Source organism: Lipotes vexillifer, unplaced genomic scaffold (assembly GCF_000442215.2).
Source record: "Lipotes vexillifer unplaced genomic scaffold, Lipotes_vexillifer_v1.1 scaffold1207, whole genome shotgun sequence".
Classification (NCBI taxonomy): Eukaryota; Metazoa; Chordata; class Mammalia; order Artiodactyla; family Lipotidae; genus Lipotes; species Lipotes vexillifer.
The window spans coordinates 2,147-14,455 of NW_006772733.1; the positions used below are offsets into that span (position 1 = coordinate 2,147).

At 33.0% G+C, this 12,309-nt stretch overlaps 1 protein-coding gene across 1 annotated transcript in view; it reads left to right on the forward strand.

The window, feature by feature from the left end:
- Window positions 1-253: 253 nt before the first annotated feature.
- The window catches only part of LEKR1 (leucine, glutamate and lysine rich 1), a gene marked incomplete at its 5' end in the record, with an annotated part of 146,742 nt that continues 134,686 nt past the window's right edge, over window positions 254-12,309 (forward strand). Inside the window, one exon of the mRNA XM_007447836.1 lies at window positions 254-431. Within this exon, the coding sequence (XP_007447898.1) occupies window positions 254-431 (178 nt within the window). The remainder of the gene's footprint in view (window positions 432-12,309) is intronic.

A 12,309-nucleotide genomic window follows, 5' to 3' on the forward strand; every position in this document is an offset into this window, starting at 1 on the left:
TTAAAATATTATAACACAATGGAAATGAGTTGGGGTGACCATATACCTCAGTCTTCCTGGGATAACCCCAGTTTATATGTTGTCTCAGCATAATGCAGATAGCACCTACTTTTACTTTCATAACTGTCTCCATTTAAACAGTAGATTTTATGGTCACTCTAAAACCATTTTTCAAAGAAAACCTTTTTTCAAATACATATTTGTTATTATGCTTGCTATTTTTAAAAATCCTAATTTTTCCTTACTTCTTTACAGTCAGAGATTGACAGAATACAAGTATCTCTGGAATAAGACTCTTTCATTACTTACTTTTAGTAAAAGAGAGCTAACCAGTATTAAAAATGAAGTATATGATAATTTTCAAAACTGGACTTCACTGAAAGGAGAAGTTTTTCTGCAAATTAAATCCATAAGTGAAACAGCCTTGACAGGTTTGTTATATATATTTAGAACATAATCGTCCTTTTTTTGGTAAATGGTATATCATAAGTAATGAAATAATGAAACTTCATTTTATGTGATGGGAATTATGATTAATTTTAAACCTGTTATTTGTTAGTATACTAGATGACCATTAAGATCTATTCCATCCCTGAAATTTAATAATTATAGGCCTGATCTAAGATAAGCTCTGATACATCAATCTTGAACTGTGACCAGAAGTCTGGTTATTCCTGTTAAATGTACAAATTTGTATTTTAAAACTTTTTTTCTGTTAATGGCTGAGTAGCTCTAATTAGATCAGATTTCCCACAGATAACAACTATAAATTCTGGACAAAGTAACTACCTAAAAACACTGGAGAGTGACCAAGACCAAGCACATGGAGGGAACATAAGAATAATTGAAAGAAGGCCTATTACTATTTGAAAAAAGCCAATCTAAAACAGTTATGTACTGGATGATTCCAACTTTAATATATGACTATTCTGGAAAAGGCAAAACTATGGAAATAGTGAAGAGGTCAGTGGTTGCCAGGGTAGGAAGGAAGGATGAATAGATAGAGCATGGAGTATTTTAGGGCACTGAAACTATTTTTGTATAGTATAATGGTGGATAGGTGTCTTTATACATTTTGCCAAAACCCATAGAATATACAATGCCAAGAATGTACCCTTAATGTAAGTTATAGATTTGGGATGGTAATGATGTGCCAATGTAGGTTCATTAACTGTAAAAAATGTACCACTGTGGTGCAGGATGTTGATGGTGGGGGAAGCTATGCATGTGTGGGGGGCAAAGAGTATCTGGGAATTCTCTGTACTTTCTGCTTAATTTTACTATGAACCTAAAACTGAACTAAAAAAATCTATTATTTTTTTAATTGAAAGAAGGGGATAGCACTGGGTGAATTCCCTGTTTGTTGTTGTTGTTTGTTTTGGTGTTTTTTTATGGCTACTAGATTGAGGGCAGGGTACAATCTATTCCAAGCAGGGAAGCTAGAACTTTGATAGAAATCTATAGTCTTTTTGGCTTTAAGACTGGAGGACAGAGATCAAGGCAGTCCCAGCTTTGAGAAGTGAGAGGATATCCTTGAAAAGAGATAGAAAGTAAGAGCTCAAATTTCACATATAAACTCTTCCCAAATCTCTGGCTTATCCCTAAAATACGTGTGTACAGGGAAGACTCTTAAGTAGCTCATCTAAGGCTAAAGCAATTGACATTACCTGCTACCTACCCTAGGGGAAACAGTCTTTAGTATATGAGTTCAGCCAAGTTAACTACCTGTTAAAACAAAGCAATACCAAAAAAAAAAAAAAAAAAAAAAAAAAAACTTATACTCTAGAGGACCATAACAGAATCCAGAGTCTCCATAACATAACATCTGCAATGTTTAGGATACAATCCAAAACTACTTGAACTGGGAAGAAACAGGAAAATGGCTTCTACTCAAAAGAGTAGACAGTCAATAGAGACCAACCCTGAGGTGGGCCAGATGATATAATTAGCTAACTAGGATTTCAAATCAGCTGTTAACTATGTTCAATGACATAGAGGAAAATAAGCTAATAATGAATGAAAGGAGAGAAAATCTCAGCAAGAAACTATTAAAAATTGGAAATTCAAGAATTAAAAAATACAATATCTAAAATAAAAATTTACTGGATAGACTTCTATAGCATATTGTGATTACCAAAGAAAGAATCAATGAACTTTAAGATAGATCAATAGAAATTATTCAATTTGAAGAAGAGAGATAAACACTGAAAAAAGTGAACAGAGCTCCAGGGAAGGGTTAAAATGTACCATAAGTAATAAATATCAGTAAATATGAAACTCTCTTTTCCTTTGAATTGAAAAACTGTCTATACTCATTTAAAGTAAGAATTATAATATTATATGGTGGAGGTTATAAAGTATGTTGAGTTAACATATGACAGCTAGAGCATAAAGGACTGGGGGATGGGATAATAGATCCATATGGTTGCACGCTTTTTGTATTTTATGTAACATGGTGCAACATTCATTCTATGTAGACTAAGAAATTAAGGATGTATAATCCCTAGAGCAACCACTAAAAAAAATACAAAAAGCTATATAAAAAGCTAATAATAATGGAGAATTAACATAATCTGACTCTAAGATTTATTATAAAATCACAGTAAACAAGTCAGTGTAATACTGGCATATGGATCAACAATAGATCAATGGAACAAAATAGCCTTGTAAATGACCCCTGTTGATAATGATCATTTCACTTTTGACAAGGCACCAAAACAATTCAATGGGAAAAAGAAAGTCTTTCAACAAATTGTGCTGAAACAACTGAATAGCCATATAGGAAAATATACCTTGACTCCTTAACTCCATAAAAATTAATTCAGGATTAATCAGAGCTAAATATAAAAGCTAAAACAATAAAAGGAGAAACAGGAAAATATCTTCATGAATTGATAGTAAATGAAGGTTTCTTGGATAGGACACAGAAGTAAGAATAACAAAAGAACAAAAATTGATGAATTAGACTTAAAGTTAAAAACTTCCGCTCATCAAAAGATGCCATTAAGAAAATGAATAGGTAAGCCACAGACAGAGAAAATATTCAAAAAATCTGTGACAAAGGACTGCTGTCCAGGTTGCATAAAGAACACCTACAAGTCAATAGTAAAAGGAAAAGTGATCCAACCAAAAATGGCCAAAAGATTTGAATAGACACTTTACAAGGAAAGATACACAAATGGCCAATAAGGACATGAAAAGGTGCTCAGCATTATGAGTCATAGGGAAATGCAAGTTGAAACCACAGTGAGATACCAGTACATACACACTAGGTTGGCTAAAATGAAAAAAAAAGACAACAGCAAATTTTGGTGAGGAAGGAGGGGAACTGGAACTCTCAAACAAATTGATGAGAGTATAAAATGTTACAGCCGCTTTGAAAAAGGATCTGACAGGTTTTTTTTATAAAACTAAAGATACATCTGTCTGATGTCTCTGAAATTCTTCTCTTTGGAATTTACCATCTCCCCCAAATGAAAACATATGCCCATAAAAATATTCAGCAACTTTATTCAAGCTTTATTCAAAATAGCCTTAAGTTGGTAAAAGCCCAGAAGTACATCAGTAGAATGGATTATCAAAAAAATGGCTGAATAAACAATGGAATATAGAATGAACTATAGTAATGCAGTAACTTGGATAAACATCAAAAATATTACACTGCCTGAAAGTTACCTTACACAAATAATGCGCATTGTAAGATTCTATTTATATGATGTTCTAGAATAGGCAAAACTAATCTATAGTGGGAAAAAAGAAAAAAAAGCAGAAGTTACCTCAGAGGGGAGGATTGACTGGAAAGGGGGCATGAGGGCACTTTCTTTGGTGATAGTAATGCTCTCTATTTTGATAGAGGTTTGGGTTACACAGTGGATGTATTTTTCAAAACTCATCTGTTGGTACATTTGAGATTTATGCATTTCTTTGTGGGTAAATTTCACTCAAAAATTAGAAATCTATATTGAACGCTAATTAACAATGTGCATGCTGAAGTATTTAGGGAGTCAAATATATTGACTTATCTTAAAATGCATAAATATGTAAGATGGATAGAGGAATAACTATGTTATAAAGCAAATATAGTAAAATGTTAATTGAAGAATCTAGGTAGTGTGTGTATTTGAGTTCACAGTATAGTTCTTCCAACTTTTCTGTATATTTTAAATTTTTTATAGTTAAATGTTAGAAAAAGAAAGCATTCTAACCATATAACTTCAGTTTCCTAATTTTATTAGATAATATGTGCCTTTAGAAATGAGTTGTATATGACAATACTCAAAATTTTTAACTAATTTTGAGAATTAAATTTGGACAAATACAGATGAATATTATAACAGCCATGTTTTCAACTGCAAAAATTGTTAATTTTTAATACTTTACCTTTACAAAAAGTGTCCTAGTTCAGCAGACATTGAATCAAAGGTATAAGTGCAGGTAGTTTATTTGGGAAGTGAAGGTCATGCAGGTATAGGGACAGAAAGACAGCCAATAAAGTTTGCACTATTGCAGTGCGCAACTGGAGCTTAATCCCATGAAGACACTGAGAAATGGTTTAAAACACATGCCTCAGAATTCCTCACTCAAGGAGTGAGGAAGCTGGACATCAAGTCCCAAGAGTCATTGGTTAAGGGCTGCTCCCAGACAGTGTAAACTCCTTGGCACCTGTAGTCTGTCATTTGGTGGGAAGTGCTACTTTCTGCAGTTCCAGGGAAAAGATTCCTCCAGCACAGAGATGCAAGTAGTGGGAACTGGAAGTCGGTAGAAGAACATTGAAAGGTTCAAGGGATATGGGTGGGGCACTGACAGTGTCCACTACAGTTAATAATATAGATATACTCTATTTTATGTATCATTTCCATTATTTGAACATTCACATATATCTTTTGATGAATATATGCCTTTTTTTCTTTCTGGTAAATACCTAGGAGTAGAATGGCTGGGTCTTATGGTAGGTTATATTTAACTTTTTAAGAAACTACCCAATAGTTTTCCAAAGTGATTGATCCTTTTAAATCCCTACCAGCAAAGTATGAGAGTTCTAGTTGCTCCATATCCTTGTCAACACCTAGTGTTGTCAATCTTTTAAATTTTAGCCATTTTAATGGGACACATATAGAGGATATTAATCCACATTCAAATCACTTCTCAATAACTTTCTCATTTTTGAGTGTCTTGTCACATCTTATTATAGAATATTTACCTCATAATGTCAGTAACTATGAACTCAGTCATACCAGAATAGAAGCATCAGCTCTACCTGTTTTTGTTTTCATTTTTGTTGAATTATCAGTATCTTCCCTAATGCATGATTTCTTTGGGGGAATCTTTTAAGCTAATTGTCCACTTTAGGACTTAGTTTAGGTAAACCACAGAGGAGCACATAGACTGAAATATGTCACAATCACAGAAAGAGATAGAAAAGCGAGGAGGTACTGACAACCCCTCTGCATGGAGGAATATTACTCCTTCCTCACTTTAAAAGCTCAGTCACTTTATTCTCTCTGAATGTGACCCATATAATATAAGGACAGAGGGAAGTACTGCAGGTACATGAAGGGGAGATTAGCTAAGGATCTCGCAGAACAAGTAGCTGCCCTTTCTTATGACTTACGTCTTGGTTCAGATGTCACCTCTTCAGAGAGATCTTTGCTGGCCATCCTAGTTAAAGTAGTCTTCCCTTACACTTCTCTATCCTATTTTTCTGTTTCATTTTTGATAACATTTATCACTGTCAGAAATATTCTTATCCATTTACTGATTTATGTGTTTACTGCCAGACTTCTTGCACTAGGCTATAATCTCCAGGAGGACAGGAATTTTGATGGCTTTGCTGAATGCTGTCTTCCTAGTGTTTTAAGAGAATTTTGCCTGTCACAGAGTAGGTGCTCAGTGAACATTGTAGAATTTAAATGGAAATAAAGGACACCCAAATTTTCACCCAGATTAAATCTGATAATTTTTATGTCCCTTTTAAAACCTCTGAGTATTTTCTAAATGTTTTTGATAATGCTCACTTATTACTTCTATATCTAGGGAGAGAGAATAAGGAGAAAGGAGAGGCTTTGTTTATGAGTTGCGTCTGCCCGCAGCCATGGGTTACTATCAGTAGTAAAATTCTCAATCTGATTTCTAAATCTTGTTTGAAACTTATTTTTTGAACTTTAAGGAGGGAAATGCAAAACTTGATAATTCTTTTTTTTCCCTCAAATTCAAATGCCTTTAAGGATTTTTCTGACTATAAACATAAAATAGCCTCAATGTTAAAACATAGAAAATACAGAAAAAGAACAAGGAAGGAAGTGAACATCATCTACAATCTCATTACACAAAGATATCTGCTGTTAACATTTTGATATAGAACTTTCTAATCTTTATTTTCACCGCATAGATATATATACTTAATAATATATCATGGAAATATACAGTCATGCCAACTAACTGTGTAAACTATGTTGACATAGCATCTCACTGTAGGAATGTATCTTAACTTATTTAACTGGCTTATTTAACTTATTTAACTGGCTATTTGTGGAATGTATATGTAGGAATGTATCTTAACTTATTTAACTGGCTTATTTAACTTATTTAACTTATTTAACTGGCTATTTGTGGACATTTAGGTTGATCATAGTTTTTGCTTTTATAAATAAGGTTTCAGTGAACATCTTTACTCATGAATCCCTATGATCTTGTCCCATTTTTTTAAATTTAACATAATTAATTCCTAAAAGTGATGTTGAAGAATCAAGTAGTATTACATTTTACATTTTATCTAACATGAGAAGACAGGAGGTAGTTTTCAACCCTTAACTTTAACATTTACCATTATAATAAATCATATTGCTTTTATATCAGAAGTGTGAGGGCTTTGTTTGGAAGTTACACAGTGGTGATTGCAGAAGCTCAGAGATGGAAATACATACACAAGGACAGTATATTTAATTTCCAAGCAAGAGCTTAGTGACCATAACAGTTGGGGTGTGTGAAAGTGAAGCTATATTATTTTAAGGGTTTTTCCCCCTCTTTTTAAAAATATTTCTTCTTACTCAATGTTTTCAGCACAATTGAAGCCTCAGGGCACATATATACAAACAGGTACCAGTATATGCAAAACGACAAATATGCTGATGCTTGCCTTTTTATAATCTCTGATCAATTTGAGCACACTTTAAATTTAGCAGCAGTTCTAGTAAATATATAAACATGCCAATTTCACAATATAGAATTTTAAGTAAATAATCTTTATCTTAAATTTAGATTCAGAGAAAATAGAGTGTAATGATTTTGAAGGTTAATTCTTATAAAGCTTGAGTAACTATCACACCTACACAAAAAGATGACCAAAAGCCTAGGAAGTATGTAGACCTACATTGTCCAATATTGTAGCCACCAGCCACACAGAGCTATTGAGCACTTTGAATGTGGCTCTAGCCTCTCTTTGAAATGGTAGTATTTTGGGTATGTGGAATTAAAGCACACTGTTAAAATTAATTTTACATGTTTCTTTTTATATTTTTAATGTGGCTACTAGAAATTTTTAATGTATATCTGTGGCTTGCATTGTATTTCTGTTGGACAATGCTGCTATAAATAGTGAAATGAACTTTTTATACTTTAAAACTGTTAAAATGTTATAATTTTATTTTGGTTTATTTCCTATTTACAAAAATTATAAGGGCTTAATGTCAGTTATAATGACACCCTTTTATTTTGTTACTGTTTCTTATTTCTAGTTTGTTGTCTTGACTATTCAATTAAGCTTTTACCTAAGTTTATTAACACTAAGTCCAAAATATATCTGTACCCCTATGTTCATAGTGGTATTATTTACAATAGCCAAGACATGGAAACAACCTGTATCCATTAATGGGTGAATGGGTGTGTGTGTGTGTGTGTGTGTATGTATGTATATGTGTGTGTGTGTATATATATATATATATATATATATATATATATATATATATGTATGTATATATACACAATGGAATATTATTCAGCCATAAAAACGGAAATCCTACCATTTGGGACAACATGAATTGACCTTGAAGATGTTATGCTAAGTGAAACATTGGGATGGCCAAAAATTTCATTCGGGTTTTTCCATTACAGCTTATGGAAAAACCCGAATGAACTTTTTGGCCAACCCAATAAGTCAGAGAAAGACAGATACTATATGATCTCCTCATATGTAGAACCTAAATAAATAAATAAACAAACAAGAAAAACTATACACCAGACTCATAGAAAAAGAGATCAGATTTGTGGCTATGAAAGGTGGAGGTGGGGAGGGTGAGGGGGAGTTGGAGTAAGGTTGTCAAAATGTACAAACTTGCAGTTATAAGATAAATAATTACTAGGGACATAATGTACAACATGATGACTATAGTTAACACTGCTCTATGATATATAGGAAAGTTGTTAAGAGAGTAAATCCTGAGAGTTCTCATCACAAGGAGAATTTTTTTTCTTTTTATTGTATCTATATGAAATTATGGGTGTTACTAAACCTATTGTGGTAATCATTTCACACTCTATGTAAATTAGACCATCATGGTGTACACCTTAAACTTATACAGTGATGAATGTCAATTATTTCACAATGAAATTTTAAAACTAAATATATATGTATATATATTTATTTAGACCCACACGAATATGCCCAACTAGGTTTTTTTTTATTGAGGTATAGTTGATGTACAATATTTTATAAGTTTCAGGTGTACAACATAGTGATTCACAATATTTAAAGGTTATATTCCATTTATAGTTATTATAAAATGTTCACTATATTCCCTGTATTTTACAACATATCCTTGTAGCTTATATGTTTTATACAGCCCAACTCATTTTTGACAAGGGTGCACAAGCACTTCAATAGAGGATAGCCTAGCCTTTCAACAAGTGGTGCTGGATATCAAAAACTTTGATCCAAACCTCACACCTTATAAAAAATTTAACTCAAAATGGATCATAGACTTAAATGTAAAATATAAAATTATTAAACTTTTAGGAAAAAAAGAAAATCTTTGTAACCTAGGATTCTTAGACTTGAACTTAAAAGCATCATACATAAAAGGAAAAATTGGTAAATTAGACCACAGCAAAATTAAAAACTTTTCCTCTGTGAAAGACCCTGTTAAAAGGATGGAAAGGCAAGTTAAAGACTGGGAGAAAATGTTTGCAAAGCACATATCTGACAAAGGGCTTGTATCTAGAATCTATTTTTTGTAAACTCTCAGAGCTCTACATCAAAAAAATAGTGCAGTTAGAAAATGGGCAAAATAAATGAGCAGAAATTTCATCAAAGAGGACATACGGGTGGCAAATAAGCACAAGAAAAATATGTTCAATATCATTAGTCATTAGGGAAATGCAAATTAAAACCATAATGAGATACTACTGCATATCTACTACCATGTCTAAAATTTTAATTGAGCAAAGCAAGTGTTGGCAAGGATGAGAGAAACCAAATCAATATTGCTGGTGGAAATGTAACATGGTACAGCCATTCTAGAAAATAATTTTTCAATTTCCTCTAAAACTAAAAAGGCATGCACTTACCACATGACCCAGCTGTTGCACTTTTAGGCATTTGTCCCAAAGAAATGAAAACCTAAGTTCATGCAGATACCTGTACATACATGTTCATAGCAGCTTTATTCATAATAACCAAAATTGGAAACAACCCAAATATCCTTCAGTGAATGAAGAACAAACTGGGATACTACTCAGCTATAAAAAAGGTACAGATTATTAATACATGCTCAAGGGACTATGCTGCATGAAAAAAATCCAGCCTCAAAAAGGTTACATGAGTCTATTTACGTAGCATTCTTGAAATAACAAAATTATAGAGAAGGAGAACAGATTAGTTGTTGCCAGGGATTAGGGATGGTGGTGGGGATAGGAGTAGGTGTGGCTATAAAGGGGTAGCAGGAGGTAGCTTTGTGGTGATAGAATAATCCTATGTTTTGGTTGTGTTGGTAGTTATACAAAGCTACATATGTGATAAAATTGCATAGAGCTATGCGCGCACACACACACACACAGAAAGGTGTGTATAACTGGTGAAATCTGAATTAGCTCTGTGGATTATACCAAGAGCAGTTTCTTAATTTTGATAGAGTACTGTAGTTATACAAAATGTCAACATGGGGAGAGGAGGAATAAAAGCAGCACAGGACCTTCCTATACATTTCTTTACAACTTCCTGTAAATCTCTAAGTATTTCAAAATAGTTTTTTTAAAAATAACCTATATAGTGTTTTATGACTTCTTCATTAAATAATAAATCTAGTGTTTCAGAGTTTTTAAATATTATTTTATATCAGTATGCCTTGGTAATAAGGTTATAGAGACTTCCTAAAAACTTAATGATGTAACATAATTTTAAGTTCATTGACTAAGCTAACAGGACTAAGAACAACAGAAAAATTTTAACAAGGCAAATAAATTGATTGTATGAGATTAATACTAATAATTATACTTGCATCAGCTAGCAGATTCTGTTACACTTACTTTAAAAGCTAAAAACATCTATCAGCTATAAACTTTGACAATATTACAAACATTTTAAATAACATACTTTTTTTCAATACTAGCTTTTATTTGTGATCACATGGATATATCCTTATGGTGTGAGTTGATTCTGCACGGCATAGTTCTTCATTTGAAAAGTTGATGTAAAATAAAACTTGAAACATTTTTTTTTTTTTTTTTTTTTTGCGGTACGTGGGCCTCTCACTGCTGTGGCCTCTCCCACTGCAGAGCACAGGCTCCGGACGCGCAGCCCCAGCGGCCACGGCTCACAGGCCCAGCCGCTCCGCGACATGTGGGATCTTCCCGGACCGGGGCACGAACCCGCGTCCCCTGCAATGGCAGGCGGACTCCCAACCACTGCGCCACCAGGGAAGCCCAACTTGAAACATTTTTATAAGAAGTAAAATAAACTCCTAATTCCTCTATACTAACTCAGTTGTTTTCAGTTTTCCATTTTATCTTCTATACTCCACATGCTCACCTATTTTTGCATATTTATAATCACAACATAAATGCCAATAATTATTCTAAAATATAGCATTATGGGCTGAAATGTGTCTCTCTCAAATTCATATGTTGAAGTCCTAACTCCCTGGTACCTTGGAATATAACTATATTTGGAGTTAGGATTCTTAAAGAAACAATTAAATTTAAACGGGTGGGCTCTAATCCAAAATGACTGGTATCCTTACAAGAAGAGGAAATTTAGAAACAGACACACAGAGAGAAGACAATGTGAAGACACAGGGAGAAGGCGGCCATCTACAAGCCAAGTAGAGAGGCCTGGAACAGATCTGTCCTTTATGACTCTCAGAAGAAACCAACCCTGACACCTTGATCTCAGACTTCTAGCCAACAGAACTGTGAGAAATGAATTTCTATTGATTAAGCCACCCAGTCTGTGATACTCTGTTATGGCAGCCCTACCAAACTAATAAATGTAGTAAACCCTGTATACACTGCACACATTATTCAGATACTTTAAAAGATTTTCACATTATAATTAATTTACATTTAAAATCAAAGTCCAAAATAGGAAGGAAGTTTCTAGAGAAATGCATTGTTTAATATTTTCTTGCTGACAAAGTATGCTGAATATTAAGTAGAAGATACAAGTGAAGTATTTCTTATTCTTCTAATTAGTGGTTATCACTTTATGTAATCAATATTTTTAAGTCTAACTTTTCATAGATTAGGTTTTCTCAAATCAGATCATAGCTATTTTAGTAGAAGAAATTTCAGAAAAAAATAATATTTTTACCAAGGCAGAATATTTTAGCAAGCATAGAATCAATTTGCTTCCACTCTCAAAATAACTCTTGACCGAATAGCTCTTGAACTTTTAAAATTCAAGTTCTGAATTAGGCTTAGAAATGTAGTCCACATTTTTCATAAAATTGATGAAACTGGGGATAGAATAGGCCTATTTGCTTATCCTATTAAAAATGTTTCCTTCTTTTAGATGTGTGTGTGTTTACTGCCTTATCAAGTCTTACATTAAATAATTTGCGGCTTAAAATGCTTGCCTCTGAAGTGAAGGGAGAGTTAAGATAAACACATATTTAGGATTTTCAACTAGTGGTATATTAGAACCTTTGTGCAATAATGCCTTTACTCATTTAGTAGCTATTTATTGAGCTTCTGTTAATTCTAGAATGTTGTGGCAGAAATTATGGGAGGAATAAAAAATGAATGAGATGTTACCTCTGGCCTAAAATAACTTACGGTCAAATAGTAGGTCACATGTATGCATATGATCAGTGCCATAGA